The sequence below is a fragment of the Thamnophis sirtalis genome, unplaced genomic scaffold (assembly GCF_051295495.1).
Source record: "Thamnophis sirtalis isolate CommonGarterSnake01/CBP01778 unplaced genomic scaffold, rThaSir2_p1.2 scaffold_4, whole genome shotgun sequence".
Classification (NCBI taxonomy): domain Eukaryota; kingdom Metazoa; phylum Chordata; class Lepidosauria; order Squamata; family Natricidae; genus Thamnophis; species Thamnophis sirtalis.
This window is the reverse complement of record NW_028261384.1, coordinates 96371987-96392245: the sequence shown is the minus strand read 5'-3', so window position 1 is coordinate 96392245 and position 20259 is coordinate 96371987. Positions and strand designations below refer to the sequence as shown.

The 20259-nt window shown below is 39.0% G+C and overlaps 1 protein-coding gene across 2 annotated transcripts; it reads left to right on the top strand.

Moving 5' to 3' along the window:
* The first annotated feature begins 3926 nt into the window (after positions 1 to 3926).
* LOC106548841 (keratin, type I cytoskeletal 19) lies at positions 3927 to 14753 on the top strand. 2 transcript variants are annotated; one of them, XM_014066326.2, is made up of 7 exons: positions 3927 to 4497; positions 8729 to 8811; positions 9454 to 9610; positions 10728 to 10889; positions 11043 to 11168; positions 11705 to 11925; positions 13259 to 14753. In XM_014066326.2, the coding sequence occupies exons 1-7, from the start codon at positions 4042 to 4044 to the stop codon at positions 13305 to 13307; spliced, it is 1254 nt and encodes a 417-aa protein (XP_013921801.1). In that variant the 5' UTR covers positions 3927 to 4041; the 3' UTR covers positions 13308 to 14753. The 2 variants fall into 2 exon arrangements, with proteins under 2 accessions (XP_013921801.1, XP_087569632.1); XM_087713506.1 differs by lacking the exon at positions 13259 to 14753 and having other exon boundaries at positions 3928 to 4497; positions 11705 to 11929.
* The last annotated feature ends 5506 nt before the right edge of the window (positions 14754 to 20259 follow it).

Here is a 20259-nt window from a genome sequence, read left to right as displayed (position 1 = left end):
CATCCTTGTTTTAAAATGAACTGCTAATTTTTGGATTTGCTCATTTAAAAAGGGAATATGGGAAGAAGGAATCTATAAAACATAATTTTGAAGAGTGAGAAATTTAGAAGTTAGTTGGTAACTGCTGTAAAGAAGATTAGAAACTGCTTTTCAGCTTCATTTCTTTCTTTCTTATCTGTACCATTTGTAGCATTTCATCTTTTGCCTTTTTCTATGTTCTCTATATCTTTTATTTAACTTTTAGTTATGTCAAATCTTTTAATAAAAATACACTAAAAAGAGAGGAAAGAAGAAGGGAGGAAGAGAGGGAGTGCAAGTGGGAGAGAAATTGGAGAGGGGGAAGAGGTGAAAAGGGAGAGGGGAGGGGAGAGGAAGGGAAGGGAAGAAAGGAGAAGTCCATTCCAGATAGGAAATAAAGAGGAATGTATATTTTGGAGTATTAAAACTGCAAACGTACAGTCATGTGTATCCTGTACATATGCTTAAATAAATCATATATTCTAAATATGCCATTAGCCTTCAGTAGCCTCCATAAGAAACAGGATTAAACAGGATTCCAAAAGGCTTGTGCAGAAACTTTTAGTTCTGCCTGTAACCAGTAATTAAAAAAACAGCCCTTGAAGCTTAAATTCCTCAAAGACAGGTCTTTTGACAATATAAGTAGCCCTCAAGTTATAACTATTTGTTTAGTGCAGTGTTTCTCAACCTTGGCAACTTGAAGATGTCCAGACTTCAACTCCCAGAATTCCCCAGCCAGCGAATTCTGGGAGTTGAAGTCCAGACATCTTCAAGTTGCCAAGGTTGAGAAACACTGGTCTAGTGACTGTTTGACGTTACAGCAGCACTGAAGAAAGTAACTTACAACCAGTCCTCACACAACCATTATACCAGGGGTATCAAACTAGATTTCATTGAGGGCTGCCTCAGGGTTGTGTTTGACTTTGGGGGTCGTGGGGACAGTGGCCAGGGTGGGCATGGGTCATCATTTATGTCAGGGGCATCTATGAATGGCCAAGTGCTCTGCCAGCAAAATCAGGCTCCCAAACTCTGTTTTCACCTGTGACAGCCTCCTGCAACCCTCTGCCAGCAAAAATAGTGCTCGGGATGGCCACTTGCAGCCTTCTAGAGCTTTGTTTTCTCTGGCAGAGGCACCATGGGCTGGTCCTTCGCTGTTTCCGTGGCCAGATCTAAGCACCCCGCAGGCTGGATCTGTCCCCGGGGCCTTGAGTTTGACACCCCTACATCATAGTATTCCCCATGGTCACATGATCAAAATTCGGGCCCTTGGCAACTGGCATATATTGCATTTCCGGTGGCCATGTGACTGCCATTCGCAACCTTCTCACTTGGCTCCCAACAAGAAGAGTTGATGGAGAAAGCTGGATTTGCTTCAAGATTAACTTCATAACTGCAGTGATTCACTATGGCAAAAAAAGGTCACAGAATTGGATATGACTCACTTAACAATTTCTTGCTTAGCAATGGAAATTCTGGTTCCAACTGTGGTCATAAGTCAAGGACAATCTCAGGGGTGGGTTCCAGCTTCTTCTACTGCCGGTTTGCTCAGGGACGCACTTTGGCCCATGCTTGATGTGTGCTATGCACGCATGCACAGTAGTAAAAAAAATGCTTCTACACATGCGCAGAAACAAAAAAACAAGACGGTGCCTCCTATGGCGCCGCCGATAGAACTGGTTCAGGGGCGTGGCCAGCTGAGTTACTACCTACTGGGCCAAACCAGGCCAAACTAGTAGGAACCCACCTCAGGACTTCTTGGAGTCCACAACTGTCATGATGCACATTTGTCCCTTTCATTACTGCAATTTTGGGAATTATTCTGAGCTTATTAATGAACAGTTTCATATTTTATATTCCTATTGATTTAAAAACAATGTGGTGTTTCAGTGCCCTTTTGCATGTGGGTCTCATCTGCTGGGAGGGAAGGAGCTTAACTTGACAACAAGTCATCTTAGTGGCCTCCTCACCCTTTGGAACTCATACCTCCTGAGAAAAAGCACACCTCTAACCTCTAGGCTACCAAGAAAGTTTTGAGAACTTTCCTTTTTACATGCAGAGCGTCTGCTGGTAGAGCTGCCTTGGTTAGGTTAGATCAGTGTTTCTCAACTTGACAACTTTAAGCTGTGTGGATTTGAACTCCCAGAACTCCCAGCATGATGACTGGGTATTTCTGGAAATAGAAGTCCACCCAGCTTAAAGTTGCCAAGATTGAGGAACAGTAGGTTAGATCTGCTGTTTGGTATTCTGATTTATTATTAGCCTCACTTTAAATCGCTTCAAATAAATCACTTTTGAGTAGCTTAATGGAAAAGGGACCTAGGAAGAAATGGCTGCTGAGTCATCACAGGCTTTGGGAGCAGGACATGTATAGTTTCTAGGAAAGCATTTGCATGTATATATCTTACTGGAAAATAAATTCAAATTCACTCGACCAGATATTTTAAAGTATTCTGGCAGTAGAGTGATTACCCATTTTTTCTTTTGTACAATGCAAGGGGAACAATGCCCATGGTTTGTGTGTGTGTGTGTGTGTGTGTGTGTGTGTGTGTGTGTTTTGAAAAATGTAGATTAACAATACATATGCTGGAAAACCTTTATTATAAGACACAACCTTCCCTACACTAATAATCCTTATTTAGGGACCACAATATGGACTGACAACTTGGTCATTAAGTGAAGTAGTAGCTAAGTTAAACCATGACTAGGGTTATGATCTTACTTCAGCTTTCTTTCGTGTTATAGACAAGCAAAGGTTGTTAATACAAGGATTGTCACAAAGTTTTTTTTTTAATCACACCTCCAGCAATCACTAAACAAGGCTAAACAAGAACTCACTGAATAAGTTCATTCAAAAGTGTTAGACTACAAGCCCCATCGTTCAGAGCCATTCACAGCAGTACATTCTTTTACCCATGAGCATTGGGAGATACTGCATTCAAATCATAGGATGATATATCTTTAAAAACACAGCAGGCCAGAAGGTTTGCAGTGAGCAAGGCATTTTGTCCATCTTGTGGCTTTTGGTGTATGGGGAATCCCATTTTTAAGATGCCAAATCCAAAATGGATGTTGACTACTGAACAGCTTCACCCTAGAGTCCTACTTTTTCTCTACACCAACGTATTGTACCAACAAACATGACAAAAATCTTTGGCTTGAATTCCCCGGTTAAGGTGCAACACAGGAGAAACCACACAGATTGGCTATGCATGAAAGTGCTCATCCATGTGAGAAAATACCCTCAAGAATTTCCTGTTTTCCATGCAGAAAAGTAGCACTTGTATGCTATTATTTCCCTCTCCAACTAAAATATTCTTTTGAGACATTAAGGATTTATGCTTTCCAGAATTTATACATATGATTATAGTCAGCTTTTTACCTTCTTCTTTCAAAGAAATCTGTTTTGATAGCAGTTGGGAGCAAGTGAGATATTCTGAGTATATGTTCACAGCCCTTTAATAAGAAGATGAATCTTGCAGGGATGGGGTGGGGGCCTGAATTCTTGTCTCGGTTTCACTGCAATATCTTACCTGCTTCAACTGCTGGATTTCTGCTCCAAGTTGTTTCCCTTCCCCCACCCCTTTTACAAAAGAACCAGTGTGTGTGTCAGGGCAGGTATGTGTGCTCAGGGTTTTAGCTGAGGCTTAAGTAAATGATCACCTAGCATTTATCAATGTCTTGCTTTTGAGCAGAAAGCCACCTACTGTGAATCACAACTTTTGTTCTAAAAAGAAAGAGGGGGGGACACATTGTTAGACAAGGGGAGGGGACGAAAATATTTCTAAGCAAATATTTGGAAAAGAAACAGCCCATTTCTTTCTGACTGACCAATGAGAAGAATCTGTATGCTGGCAAAGGGTTTGGTCCATTCCAGAGGGCTCACATATCAGCAGGTTGGATGGACAACTCCCACAACAGTGCAGAATAAAAGAGACAGGGAGAGGGGAGAACTGCTCACATTGTCTCCAGAGCACAAAGTGTATCACCTGGTTGCCAAGAGCTGGTCTGAGAAATCCCTTCATCATGAACACCTACAGCTTTAGGCAATCCTCTTCTACCATTGGTGGTGGAGGTTTTGGTGGTTCTTCCTCCTTCAGAGCTCCAAGCATCCATGGGGGATCTGGTGGCTATGGCATCTCTGTCTCTTCTAATAGATTATCATCTCCTGCATTTGGAGGAGGGCTAAGTAGTGGCTATGGTGGTGGAAGTCTTAGCTATGGGAGTGGTGGCTGCTTTGGTGGAGCTGGTGGGGCTGGAGGGAACCTCAGTGTCAGTGATGGCCTCCTTTCGGGAAATGAAAAGATGACTATGCAGAATTTGAATGATCGCCTGGCAAACTACCTGGACAAAGTGCGTGCCCTTGAGGAGGCAAATACTGATCTAGAGGTTAAAATTCGAGAGTGGTACCTGAAGCAGGGACCGACTGCGACCCGTGATTACAGCCCATATTACAAGACCATTGAAGACCTCCGGGAAAAGGTAGGACTTCAGACTTGGAGAAATTGAATCCTGAGGGATTTATTCATGTTTCAGCCTCTTGTGAAAGGTTTTTCAATTGTGATATGTGGGCTCTAGCAATAACAATCTTTGGACAGCCAGTGACTAGTATTGCAGATCGTGCTATACTATACAAAGGTTTCTTTGTCACTGGATTAATATATTATGCAATTTTTGCTTTGTATATCATGGATTATGGCTTTACACATTGTGCAACTCTGTCAGTTGTAGGTGATACATAAGGAACTATGATTTAGCACAAAGTGTAAACTTAGTCCATTCTATGTTTGAAAATGTCCTCATATTTCTGAAATTGCCCTAATGGCAAAGGGTTATGGCACTGCAGAGAAAACTAAATTGCAACTTCCAACATACCCCACCATTGACTATGCTGATTGGGAATTAGAAACCAGCAACTAACAGCCACCAATTCCACTTAAGTTCATCTCCTGCACTTTTTCTGGCTTGCAGTGTGAACATGGTGGGATAGACAATCATTTGAACATTTAGCTGCTCTGCATTTGCTTAAAAACACAAAATTGTTATTACAAAGGGGGAAGTCTTGTATGGCATGATGGCATTAATATGATAAACCCGAATTCCAGTATCTCTCTCAAAAGAGCTGATCAATTTATATTAATAAATCCCTAACATTCACTGTTCCCATTTGTGAAGAAAATGTAACAGCAACTTAGCTTGAATCATTGGACATGGTTGGCAAAAACGTTTTGCTCACTGTTCATTGCAAAGCATCAACATAAGCCAGGAAGCGTTCAAGTTCCTCTACTTCATTTAATTATACGGTTAATCCTTGATTTACAAACACAAATGGGATTAGAATTTTAGTCACAAATCAGTGCAAGTCAAGTCCACACTCGACCAGAGCTAATTTTATGTCCATTTTTAGAGTGGTTGCAAAGCAAATCTAGCTTCCTCAATTAATGCTTTTTAAAAAGCTGGCCAATCACAATCAAATGAGCACAAGATGCTGCAATCAGTTGTGAATGTGAGCTGGTTGCCAAGCACCAGAATTGTGGTCATGTGACCATGGAAGTGGTGCAATGCTCATAAGTGCATATATAATACATAAAGCACTTTTTTCCAAAGCTGTTGTAACTTTAAACCATGGTTAAATGAACAGTTTGAGATCAAGGATCGCCTGTATTTAAGAATTACTGTCCATTTTGCCAAACTGTAAACAAAGAGTGCTGTGTGTGCACAGCATAATTCTGGCATGGTTCACTTTAAAGAAACTGAATAAAGGTAATGGAACTATGTATATTAGATAGGAATCAAAATCAGATTTTTATAGTTTAGCTGTGTCTGTGTCAGTCAGATGTCATTCGGAGCAATCTTTGATCAATTAATTTATCAAATAATGCTTAGTAATTAATTAAACAATATGCCTGAGGCAGATATATCTCATGTAGCTGCAAGATCTTTCATTTACAAATTTAAATCCATGTTCTGTTGAGAATTAAGGTATCTCTTGATTCTTGAGTTAGCACCTCTTTTCTGTTATTAGCACCACTCTCGTGTCAGCGAAATGCTGGACTATTGCATTTTCTAAACTGTTCATATTAGCATATTAATTTATTTTTCTCACTATTGCTGCAGATAAAATCACCATTATATACTCTTTAATTACTGTAATGCTAGTATGCTGAGAAGATGGACTGAAATGCATTCCTCAGCAAACCTGTTGATATTTGCATGTCAGCTTGTGTACATTGGATTTCACCAAATCAATGAGTTATAAATTAGTCATAATTTACATCATTCCCATTAATTTAATTAGCTCTATTTTAAAAGTGTTTCAATTTGGACACTGTGCATCCTAGTTTATTTTTTATATGTCTCCAGCCATGGATCATCTCATATGCTGCTCCATTTCAAAATTTGCTATCAGTTCAAGGCTACACCAAAATTTAAGCATATGACATCTCTCAATAGCAACTTGTCCAATAGACCCTCAAATTCCATCCTTCCTCCCCTCTCCACCATACATAGTGCTAACTTGTGATAGTTTGCTGTCTCCAGGAAATAGAAATTCCATAAGGTTTTTTTTACAGAGGATATACCATAATTGTATTTGAAGGGGCTAAGAAAGTATCCTGTTTGAAAGATTGTCTAAGGACAATGCTTTATTTGAAGGATATTGCTTATACAGGTTCATTTTAACGTTAAAAGAAAATCTATGAAGAGGAAAAAAGAGGATAATGACTGTGATCATCTATTCTAGACAATGGGAAGCAGGGGTATCCAGAGGAGGAAGTAAAAAAAAATCAAGATGATTCTTTTGATCACATGAGGACCTCTTAATTTTTGTTGTCTCTCCTTTAGGATGTCCTGGCAAGTAGTGCATCTGATCTTAATCTTCTCCATTTCAGCAAGATATCTCCTATGTCTATTTAAATTATGCAAATTATTATTAAATGGGTATCTCTATTTATTCAATGTGCTTGTTTGCTATGTATTAGTTTTTCCTGTTCTGCAATGAAGCCTCCATCTGTGAAGACAGAGTGCAAACATTCTCCTTTGGAACCTTTTGAGATAAAGATCTCTGAAGCTCCTTCCTTCATTGCCCTAATATTCCTAAAGGCCACCTATATATCTTGAATTGGAATCTGAGTAGAGGCCTTCCATTCAACAATTCAATTAACCCATAAAGCTTTGGCTTTCTTTCTGCTATTTGTTAAAGAGGAAAAACAAGAAACCAGTAATTAAGTAAACCCTTTTCTATACAATCATACACTTTTCAATACATACATACAATCAAAGTTTATTTTGTGACAGCAGAATCACTAAATCTCCAGTTTGTTTTGACAGGAAATACATACACACCCTAAAAGTACAGAGAGTAAAAGAAAAACAAACATTTATTATGAAAAAATCAATACAGCATAGCAGTTAATGATTACCAACTTCCAAGGTGGCTGTTAGTTTTAAAGAATTGGAGAGGTTGAAGCTGAGCTACAAAGGAAGTTAGCATGTAAAGTGCAGAGCCAAGCCAAAATTTCTTTGTGATAGGGAAAATTGGACAGAATCTCAAATGTGAATGTTGAACATTGATTATGGTACAGTAGTTAAGGTGCTGGAGTAGAGATTCTGTTCCAACGTGACTGTCAGGCCCCAAGAACTAAGAAAAACATGTGGAATTATTTCTGAACATTTTCATTGTTCCCTACTTATAAACAGAAATCTTGCCAAACTAAAGCAACTATTCCCATTACTATAGATATACTCTGAGAATTGCTAGGGAAGAGCATTCTTCACTGTCTTTCTCCTAATCAAACTATCTAAGCTTCTCTCAGCCCCTTTGTCATCTGGAGGGCAATTCCTCTTTCCTGGAATCCAGACTACATTCCATCACAGCAACCTTCAGTCAGTCACACTCTATCAGCAAAAACAATAAAATGGAGATCCCTGTGTAAACTGCCTTGGAGTCTTGGGGAAATGGTGGGATTAGAAACTCAAGAAATGTATTAAAAAAAACATATATCTGAAAGAGCACTACATCTTTGGTTGGATGGTTTTCTTAATCCTATACCTGTTGGTACTTGAAGTTAACCAACATGAGATGGGCTTTAAGATGTAGCCAGTAATTTCAGAGTAGAAGCTCTTTTATAACTTTTATTTGTTTTAATGTTTGTTGTGCTGAATTTACATTGCAGCTTTTGTAAAAGTCTCATTGCAAGGAGAAAGTGATAAACATATCTTTATGCCAACAGAGAGTGTACATTGAATTTTTCAGGTGAATCAATTGGTTATCTGCATAGTTCAATCAAAGTAGTAAATAGCTGGTTTATAGAACTGGTAGAGCTCATATCAGTCTAACGGATAATGTAAACTGTATATCATGATTATATTATGGCAAAAAGAGCCAAATTTGGTCAAGAAATACAGGAATTTAGGAATTCCTATAAATAAAAGACATAAAGGAATTTAAAGAATTTTAGTTCCATTGTTTTAGTCAACAGTTAATTGAATCTTTTGAGGGACAATATTCTTTCGGGTAAACAACTGAAAATACAACATGGATGTCTAGTGGGCCAATTTAGAGAAGAAGTCAGTTTACTCCAAGAAGCCTAAAGACACACATACGCACCCCATCAACTGCCTGTGCATGGAACCCAAAGTAGTTTTTTAAAAAAGAGATATTCTATGACCAAAAGAAACTCACTCGAATTATGTGTTACTTCTTGTCTTGCAGATCCTGGAAGCAACAATTGAAAATAACAAAATGATCCTGCAGATTGATAATGCCAGGTTGGCTGCTGATGACTTTAAAACCAAGTAAGTAAATCTTTCATGGGCCAATAGCAATAGAATTTTATTACAGTCATAGACCAGAGACCAGAACAAATAAAAACACGCAAAAATGTACAATTAAAAAATCTAGAATAAAATGATAAATAAAAGTTAAAATCTATGATAAAATCCAGTCTATCAATTATAAATGGGGTAACTATACTGAAATCCCAATCCATAAACTGTGTGACCTGTAGTCAGTTTATTATTAAAAGGGAAAGGAATAAGCAGTGCAAGGGATTTGCCACATTTGTTGTATAAAATAGCTATGGTGGGTTTGACACATGTTTCCAATGAATCTCCAGTGTTGCTGAGCAGAATCTACTTTCATGGGCCAGAAAATGTGGGTAAATGTATATTTGCGATTTGCAAATTATGGAAGGGAATAGAAGGAATCTAAAAAGGATCTATTCATGAGTGATCTCTTACTTAGCATTGTTACCTATTACAAAAGAAGTGGTCACATAAATAGCATAATATCAGTCTTCTGTATCCAGATATCTTTTATTCCTTCTTTGTCAAACAGCCTAACATTCTATAGTAGGAAATGAATTGACAAAATTAAACAGAATCCATGACATTTTAAACTATGCCTAAGAAAAGTGAGGTATTTCTTTCTTTAACCAGGTTTGAGTCTGAGCAGGCCCTGCGCATGAGTGTGGAAGCTGATATTAATGGCTTACGCCGTGTGTTGGATGAGCTGACCCTGGCTAGAACTGACCTGGAGATGCAAATTGAAAGCTTGAAAGAAGAACTGGCTTATCTGAAGAAGAACCACGAGGAGGTAAAAACAGAGCCAAGTGTTCCCTGGGCTGTAAATGATTAAAATAAAACCAAAGAGCAGATTGAAGTTATATGTAACTAACTTAAATTCTATGAACATCACTCAGTCTTCTTAAGGTACCACTAGAAAGCATTACACGATCTCAATTCTATGTCCAAAAGTTAACTGCAACAGGGGCTGAATCTTCAGCATTATCAATAAGATAACGTGCTACACTAAATCTAAGGTCAGCAGAAAGTCTTAGCTGTCTCTGTCAATAGTAGAAGCAATAGAACTTAGACTTATACCACTTGACAGTTCTTTTATAGCTCTCTCTAAGCAGTTTACAGAGCCAGCATGTTGCTCCCCACAATCTGGGTCCTTGTTTTACCGACTTTAGATGGATAGAAAGCTGAGTCAATGAGACTCAAACTGCTGAACAGATGGCAGTTAGCCTGCAATTCTGCATTTTAACCGCTGCACCACCACAGCTGTACCTTTCTAGCATCTTGTATCTTGTATAACGATTGAGTGGCCCCTATAGGATTCAATCAACTGTTCAAAATAAAATCATCCAGTAGGTTTATATATACAGAATGCAGGGGTGGGTTGCGGCAGGCACTACTGCCGCTTCACTCATGTGCGTGCTTCGCGTGCATGCACAGTGCAATTAAAATTGAAAAAGAATATGGGGAACCAGTTCAGGGGCGTGGCAGGCCTGGGTTGCTGCCAATTCCAGCGACCCAGGCTGCCAAACCACTACCGTTTGGGCCGAACTGGTAGGAATCCACCACTGATGGAATAGCTTATTAGGAGATGATAACTTCAATTTCTCAGCTATTAAAGAGATAGAGAATCACTTCTGCAGCATGAATTTGGCTGCACCGCATTAAATGACTCAGTCATAAAGTTGTACAGTTCTGGGGTTCATATATTTCTTTGAAATTAGGTCTGAAAGATCAATTCTTTCAAAGTTTTTAATTTTTTTTAAAAACTCAAATCACGTCTGAATTAATCCTACCTGACCTGCAGATAGCTCACCTATATTTATAAATGTGGAAACAAAGTTTGTGCTGCTATGCAAATCGACCCTCAATTAATGTTTGGATTTTCCCACCCCCCTCTCTCTCATTTAAAGGAAATGAGTGGTTTCTCTGGCCAAGCGGGTGGCCAAGTGAGTGTGGAAATTGATTCTGCCCCAGGCATTGACCTCACCAAGATCCTGGCAGACATGAGAGACCAATATGAGCTGCTGGCTGACAAGAACCGAAGGGATGCAGAGGCATGGTTTACAAGCAAGGTGAGCTAGGAAAATGGAAAGATAATAAAATGGGACAGGGCACGGGAATCCTTCAAGATAACAATTCGGGAAGAAACAACCAAGCTGGTATGGTTCTCCAAATTATGATCTGACTTATAAATGTCATCTTCCCTTTAAAATATATATATATAGACTGAAGAACTGAGCAAAGAGGTTGCCGTCAACACTGAACAGCTGCAGACCAGCAAGACGGAAATTACTGACTTGAGACGGACTCTCCAAGGTTTGGAGATAGAACTGCAATCTCAGCTTAGCATGGTACGTGGATCAGTGGGGGTGAATGAAGTCCAATGCCCGAATCCTGAAATAAGTAACTTAATTTGATCCCTTGAGCAATGTGTGTGTGTGTTTGTGTATACACATATGGAGTGCAAAGAAATATCAACTAAACATTCAAAGTTTCAATTCCTGTCAACTCCAACAGCTAAACCAGGGTCCAGGAGATAGTATCAATGACCTAGCAAACAAGTGAAGAAACAGCTAGTTATTATGAGATATGAAATAGCTAGTAAATAATTAAATGTTCAAATCAATCTCACCAAAACTTCTGAAAACTGCTGTGTTAGGTTTCAGCATTGGTTTTTTATTTACCAACTCTATTGGTCTTCTGTTGCGCAGTGCAAGTTAATCAAATATAACCATTACCCCTTTACACCTAATTTCTCTTCCTTAAGCTTAGCTTGCTCCAGTTTTCAAAACAATGTTTGAGATTTCTTTCAAACTGAGCCACAGATTTTTTCCCCCCAGAAAGCACTGAATTTTTCTTCTTACCAATGCTGCCTTCTTCCTCTCAGAAATCTGCCCTGGAAGGCACCTTAGGAGACACAGAAGCTCGCTATGGTAACCAACTGTGCCAAATCCAAAGCATGATCAGCAACATAGAAGCCCAACTGGTTGATGTCCGCAGTGATATGGAGAGACAGAACAACGACTATAAGATGTTGATGGACATCAAAAGCCGTCTTGAGCAAGAGATTGACACTTATCGCAAGCTCTTGGATGGCCAGGACTTCAAGTAAGTTGCTTCTAAATACAAACATGTTACTATTGGAAGCATCTTCATTTTAGAATTGTTGTACCATGTCTATATATACCGTATATGCTGTTTTCCTGTATAGTCTATATCAGTGGTTCCCAAACTTGGCAACTTTAAGACTTGTGGACTTCAACTCCCAGAATTCTCCAGCCAGCAGCTGGCTGGAGAATTCTGGGAGTTGAAGTCCACAAGTCTTAAAGTTGTCAAGTTTGGGAACCACTGGTCTATATAGTTAGCTGCCTTGTGCCTTGAGCAAAATGAATTGCTGACCCCTATTTTGCCACGTGACCCGTCAAAACCGCGGTCCACAAAAGCGCGCTCGACGAAAGCGCGCATTTGACGTCATCATAGAACGTCGAAAAAAATTAAAAATTGAAATAAAAATAAAATTAAAGCAAGCCGATTCACATAAAGGTAAGGGTTAGGGTTAGGGTTAGGTTAAGGGTTAGGGTTAGGTTTAGAGCATTAGGGTTACGTTTAGCGTTAGGTTAAGGGTTAGGTTTAGGGTTAGATTTAGGCTTAGGTTAAGGGTTAGGTTTAGGTTTAGGGTTAGGGTTAGGTTTGGGGGGGTTAGGGTAAGGTTTTCGCTTTATTTTTACATTTATCGATCACAGCGCAATGTTTTCGTCGCGCTGTGATGACATCAAATGTGCGCTTTCGTCGAGCGCGATTTTGTCCTCCGCGGTTTTGTGGTGGAACCATTTTGCCAAAATAATGAAGCTGGAAAATAGAGCTGTTCTTATTATTTGCAAACAAATTAAGGAAAGGGGTCTGTAGATACCCTGGCTTTGATTCTCTTCCCATCAAACGTCACCACGCATAGGAAAACAATGACCAAGCACTCTCTTTACTAGAGGGTGAAGCAGAATAGGGTCAGTTTATAACATTTTTCTCAGTTTGGGCAACTTTAAGCTGTGTGGACTTCAACTCTCAGAGTCATGAGAACCATTGCTTTGAAATGAGGGTGTAACTCTAGTCAAGTTGTTTAATTTACATGTTGCAGTCAATAGGGATGAGAGTGGGGCAAGATTAATTATATGGGAAGAATACTTCTGATTCTCCTAACAGCCTTTTCTTTGTGTTTGCTTCCTGTCACTCAGACTAATTCTCAATAGGGTTTATTTGTTTATTTGTTCATTTTCAAAAAGCTTTAAGTTGTTTAAGTCTTTAGTACTTACATTGATAAAGATTACAAATTCTCTTTAACTTGCTTTTCAAAAACGGCCCCATTCAGCTGAGTTATTGTTTGTTCATTTGTTTGTTGTGATTTTGAGTGTAAGTATTCTTTCTTTTTCTTTTTTTCTCTCTACAGCTTTTCAGGTAATGCCTCAGGAATGCATGGTAAGGTTTTGTTATTTTGAGGGAGGGAAAGTATGGAAAACAGTTTTTAATATAGATTGTCAGATATGTGCTGGATGGTACATGATAGCCATTTTGCTAAAGGTAAGCAAATTCAGATCTAGCCTATGCCTAGGAAGAAGACTGTTACTTGTGAATTCTCCTTCAGACAATGTTGAGTTCCTTGCTAGAAGAAAATCAGGAGTGATTGATTATCTTACAAAATATACTGTTTGTCATCTCTTGCTCTTTAAATCCTGAAATTGTAAATCATTTGAGATTGAATTTTCACTAGAATGTGACAGAGTTATGGGGGAATTTCCTTAGACTAACTAACTAGTAGTTGTTATTTGTCAATATTTCAATCTCCCTTGACTTACTCCTAATCCACATTTCACCTTACATGCCATCACCCACTTCTTTTTCATTGTCAATGATATCTGCCTGATATATTTGATAATGCCTAAAATATTATATACATCCTTCAAACAGAGGGTACAGCTATGGCCTCAAAGTATAAGTGGGCAATTTGTTGCCCTCCAAATGTTTTGGATTTCACTTTCTATCAGTTTAAGCCTGATGGTTAATATCAAGGGACAATGGAAGTTGTGGTCTATCAAGATACTTATCATTTCCTATACTGTCACTATCATTTTAACTTTCAAGGGAATGTCTGCCAGAAAAGATGGTCTAGATTCTAGAAAGATATTTTTCAAACTTGCCAACTTTAAAACTTGTAGACTTTAATTCCCAGAATTTTCAATCTAGTGTCTGGGAAATTTTGACATACATCTGAAAGTTGCCAAGTTTGAAAAAACATGATTCTAGAAACTAGGCATTCACAAGATATATTAATTCATATTCCAATCTGTGGTCAGTTCCAATGCTATTTCTGTCTTTTGTACTGAAAAGCAATACTCATAAATGCAATAAAAAAATAAAATGCAGTAAAAGCACAAGTTCCATTAAGAGTCCATGCAGGTTGGCCAGAGATAAGTGACAGATATCTTGCAGTCCCCTCATTACAGTGGCGTAAAGGCAAAGTTATTTATAGAAAGGCTATCATGAGATGTTGCATGTTCACTGATCATTCCAGGACATGCCTCAGAACAGAAGCAGCTTCTGAGAGATGCCTCAGTAAACAATGTTCTTTCCTTCAAGTACAATGCCTTTATTAACATATAATTTGAACCTCATAAATCTTCATTTCTTCCTTGTTTTGCTATAGATAAACCAGCTACTGGTAAGAAGCCTTGAAGAACGCCCTCTACGTTATGCAAATAATACACAGATTTCAATGGGTAGCTACCATCATCAAGAGATGGAAATTTAGTGTTTCACACAGCTGTAGTTCCTTAAGCACTTATACATGGTGGCTGGAGATCATGTAACAATTTGACTTAGTTGTTCCTGCTTTTGCTTTTCCTTGTGGGGTTTCTGTCTAATAAAGTTCTTTTGGGTCTTGCAAATTCTAAATGGTGATTTATTTCTAGCAATAAACCTGGTTTTTAAATACAACAAGCACTGATGGGCACTTTAAAAAGCAGCTGAAATTTTCACTACCAGAAACATCTGTTTATATCATAAATGTATACATCTTTAAAACTCTTCATTTGTATTCAGCCTGAAGAGTGGGTTGCAGGGGGGAGAGTGTAGCTGGATGGATTTTTCATGCACCATGTAAAACTTTCGTAACCCAATCTCATTCAGTTTTTGTATTATGATCTTCATCGATCTTAGCCGACATGATTCGTGTTATTAGAGATGAGCATTTTAAATAGAAAACACTCTATATTCCCATACAAACCTACACACATAAATGCACACCAGACTATTCACTTCTGTGCATATAACTTTGGGGGAGTGGGAAATCAATATTCAGTGTTCATCTACTGAATCAACTCACCCTTTCTGAATCATAAAGGGAATTCAATGGCAGGCACTATTAGTCCTGCAAGGTAGTCCAAACAAGAGGCAGAAACAGGAATACAAGTTCTACTTTTATTGTAAGATTGCATTAACAGAATATTGCAAGACAGAAAGTAGTTGGTGTTCTCAAAAGCAGTATTCTGACACTGCTCCCCAAACACAACAAGCCCTCTGTAGTTGAAGCAATAATTCCTTCATTAGGAGTACCAGCAGCCCTGGCAAAAAAGTTTCTCTTTCATCTCAGGCTAACATGTCTGTCCGGCAAGGGAAATGGTCAGTTGTCTGCCACATCTATTCATCTCTGCCCCCTGCCTTTTATCCCCAGAGCTAGGGTGAAGAGCAACAGTGGCTCTTTTGTCCCAAGGATTGGCCCACGGATTTCCACTGTTCTCCTCTGCCTTTTGCACATCCATATGTCAGGCACTGGACCCAGCTGTTCCTCCTCTTCCTCACCAGACACCTCTAGACCTGGGAACTGTTGACTCTCCATCTGAGGGCTGATAGGCAGCCCAGGATCCACCTCTGTCTCTCTCTCTCTGCCAGCTCCATTCCCTTTCTCCCATGGAGCTCTTGGGTTGCCTTGATGCTGACCCTGATTCTCACGCCTCCTCCTCCTCTGATTCAGCTGCTGGAGGGTCTGGTGGCCAACAGGCCACATAGGGCCCCCTTTTAAAAATGCTGCACCATCGCCTCTCCCAGAAGCTGAGACATCTTTTATATGCTGGTTCTTTAGTCTGCTGCTCTCCCAAGGTCATTCCCATATACACCATTACATACACACAAGAGGAGAGTATAATATATCTTCTTGTCACACCTGCCAAGCATGGCCCAAGAATAGTTGATGGCATGATGTTGCAGACTATGAGATACCTGGGGCCTGGACTGACCTCTGCAATCTACTGAGATTATTATATCATGCTTGATCTGGATACTTTCCATCTCTATATAGGCACAGTATTATCAGCACGTCTACCGTCAAGTGCTAGAGATTATTCTTATGTAAAAAAAAAAACAACAACAACTGAGGGTTTCTCTGCAGCAGTGCAAGATTGTGTCCTATTCTAATATTGATGAAATAAATTGCCAGCTCAGACAGCTTCTGGCCATGACATGAAGTCATGCGAACACTATGTATTATTTGTTCTAACCAGCAAAAACATCTTAAGAAGAAAATGCATTTACCAGCATCAATGAAAAATTTAAGGTATATCTACACCCAATCTAAGTCGATGTGGAGAAACTCTGGTTTAGGCAAAATTACTGGTACCTAAATTCTATCAGATGTTTTTCCAATCTTTCTTTTTTCAATGCCTGAGTGGAAACTCATCCTAAAATGCCCAACAAGCTGTTACATCATGAAGCTACCCTTTGAACATTCTAAAACCACTGATTTAACTTAATTAAATCTCCAACTAATTTTAAAATATTGTCATGTTTATTTTAACCTTAGGCAAATATTGCATTAGCAGGATACATAATGGTGCCTAGCAGTATTTCTTCCTCAAGTGTAATGGCTTTTACACAATTTATAACTATTGGGTGGATTGGAGAGAAGTTTATTTGCTGTTCTAGTGAATGCATGTGAGTTTTCTAGTATACAGGTGAAACTCAAAAAATTAGAATATCATGCAAAAGTTCATTTATTTCAGAAATGCAACTTAAAAGGTGAAACTAATATTATCATTAATAATAATAATAATAATAATAATAATAATAATAATAATAATAACAACTCCGCCATTGCCGGTCCCAAGCCCAGATGAGAAAGGAGGAAGGTTGGGGTCAGGTTGGCATCTGGTCCCGTAAAAAAAAACCCGCCAACCCATACAATATGGTGAAAAAAACAAATAAGAATTCCATACCGCATCGGTCGTCGCGCGGGTTAACAAGGGCCACGGTGGATGTTGGGGTCCCTGGACATCCGTCGACAAGTGGGCTACAAGTGGACCAGCCAACAAAACGACAAAAATATAGTGCAGATGAAAACCGTGCCATAATGGCCTGTTACTACAACTCAGAGCCAGAAAAAAGAGGCTATTTAAAGAGAATGTATGAATTATGGAAACAACAATATCCACATTCAAATGTTAGTGAACAACGACTAGCAGATCAAAGGCGATTTATTATACGGAATAAAGTGTTTAGTGAAGTTGAACATGAGGAAATTCAGGCAAATTGCAAAACCCCAAAAACAATATCACAAGCGGAAATAACTGATATTCAAGACACAACTAAAGACATTATAGTAGAACTCCCAGAAGAAGCTCTCGGGGAGGAAATAACATCACCACCACTAGAACCAGTTATCACTGAACCAACTGATGAACTAACTCAAAAACAAAAAGAATTGAAGGATAAGATCATGGAGCATTTTCTGCTTAATGAGGAAAGGCAACGTTTACCATCACCAGTGGTAATTGGCACACTGGGTGCTATTCCAAAAGCACTGGAATTACATTTAAAACAGTTAAAAATTGACAAAATCACCATCAGTCAAATGCAAAAAGCCGCACTGCTTGGATCTGCACGCATATTACGAAAATACGTTACGACGTCCTAGGCCCCTGGGTGGGGCCCGACTAGTAACCAATGCCAAATCCGGCGAAACAACTGGCCGCTGTGATACAATTGTATAATAATAATAATAATAATAATAAATGAGATAGACTCATTACATGCAAAGCAAGATAGTTCAAGCCGTGATTTGTCATAATTATGATGATTATGGCTTATAGCTCATGAAAACCCCAAATCCACAGAAAATTTGAATATTGGGAAAAGGTGCAATATTGTGTCCCACTCTAATGAGCTAATTAAGCCATAACACCTGTATTATGCGCCAGTATTTTGTCGGTTTGTATACGGAAATCCCACAAGATCTTGACCATCTGATTTTCGGTGACTTTTTCAGGCTGATGATCCCACCAGTTTGTTGCTGTTTTAATATTATAATTTTTGCACAAATTCCAATGGATCATTTGTGCTACTGAATTGTGCCGCAATTTATAATCAGTCTGCACGATTTTTTTACAGCGTATAATAATAATATTAATAATAATAAATGAGATAGACTCATTACATGCAAAGCAAGATAGTTCAAGCCATGATTTGTCATAATTGTGATGATTATGGCTTATAGCTCATGAAAACCCCAAATCCACAAACTCAGAAAATTTGAATATTGGGAAAAGGTGCAATATTGTGTCCCACTCTAATGAGCTAATTAAGCCATAACACCTGCAAAGGGTTCCTTAGCCTTTAAATGGTCTCTCAGTCTGGTTCAGTAGGAATCACAATCATGGGAAAGACTGCTGACCTGACAGTTGTGCAGAAAACCATCAATGACACCCTCCATAAGGAGGGAAAACCTCAAACGGTAATTGCAAAAGAAGTTGGATGTTCCCAAAGTACTATATCAAAGCACATTAATAGAAAGTTATGTGGAAGGGAAAAGTGTGGAAGAAAAAGGTGCACAAGCAGCAGGGATGACCGCAGCCTGGAGAGGATTGTCAGGAAAAGGCCATTCAAAAGTGTTGGGGATTTTCACAAGGAGTGGACTGAGGCTGGAGTCAGTGCATCAAGAGCCACCACACACAGACGGATCCTGGACATGGGCTTCAAATGTCGCATTCCTCTTGTCAAGCTGCTCCTGAACAACAAACAATGTCAGAAGCGTCTTACCTGGGCTAAAGAAAAACAGACCTGGTCTGTTGCTCAGTGGTCCAAAGTCCTCTTTTCTGATGAGAGTAACTTTTGCATCTCATTTGGAAACCAAGGACCCAGAGTATGGAGGAAGAATGGAGAGGCACACACTGCAAGATGCTTGAATTCCACTGTGAAGTTTCCACAGTCTATGTTGATTTGGGGAGCCGTGTCATCTGCTGGTGTTGGTCCACTGTACTTCATTAAGTCTAGGATCAACACAGTCATCTACCAAGAGATTTTGGAGCACTTCATGCTTCCTTCCGCAGACGAGCTTTATGGGGATGCTGACTTCATTTTCCGCAGGATTTGGCACCTGCCCACACTTCCAAAAGCACCAAAACATGGTTCAATGACTGTGGGATTACAAACTCGCCTGATCTGAACCCCATAGACAATCTATGGGGCATTGCCAAAAGAAATATGAGAGATATGAGACCAAACAATGCAGAAGACCTGAAGGCCGCTATTAAAGCATCCTGGTCTTCCATAACACTTCAGCAATCCCACAGGCCGATAGCTTCCATGCCACGCCGCATTGAGGCAGTAATTGCTGCAAAGGGGCCCAAACCAAGTACTGAGTACATACGCATGCTTATACTTTTCAGAGGTCCGATAGTGTTCTATGTACAATCCTTGTTTTATTGATTGCATGTAATATTCTAATTTTCTGAGATTGTGGATTTGGGGTTTTCATGAGCTGTAAGCCATAATCATCATAATTATGACAAATCATGGCTTGAATTATCTTGCTTTGCATGTAATGTGTCTATCTCATATATTAGTTTCACCTTTTAAATTGCATTACTGAAATAATACTTGCACGATATTTTAATTTTTTGAGTTTCACCTTTATATTAAGTTCGGGAAATGTGAAAGTTTGAAATTGTTTCCATGCTTTCATTAGAGTGTGTTCAGGAATGTAGTTCAAGGGATAATTTGGGGTATATGGGAAGTCAGGATGACTTATAAATGAGGCCTGTGGGATGAAAGAAATAATCTGAAAAGCATATATCATAATTTATTAAAGAAAATCACCTCTAGCTTCATTTACATTTAGGCTAGTTGAATTGAATTGAAAGGCCTAGTTCTAGCAAAATCCACAGGACTTCAGAGGATCATAGTTCCAATGTGCCTAATTTAGATATGATAATAGCTATTTTTGCTATTTAGGCATTATCTCTCTCAAATAAAATCTAATCAAAATAACAATTCAAATAAGATCCAACCATACCAACAACTTAGGATAGGATTTGCATGAGGGTGAAGTAATCAACTTGCTCCTGATTTCAGCCTTTAGCACAACTTAAGCACTTAGCATCTTCAATCTTATGTACTTTATTA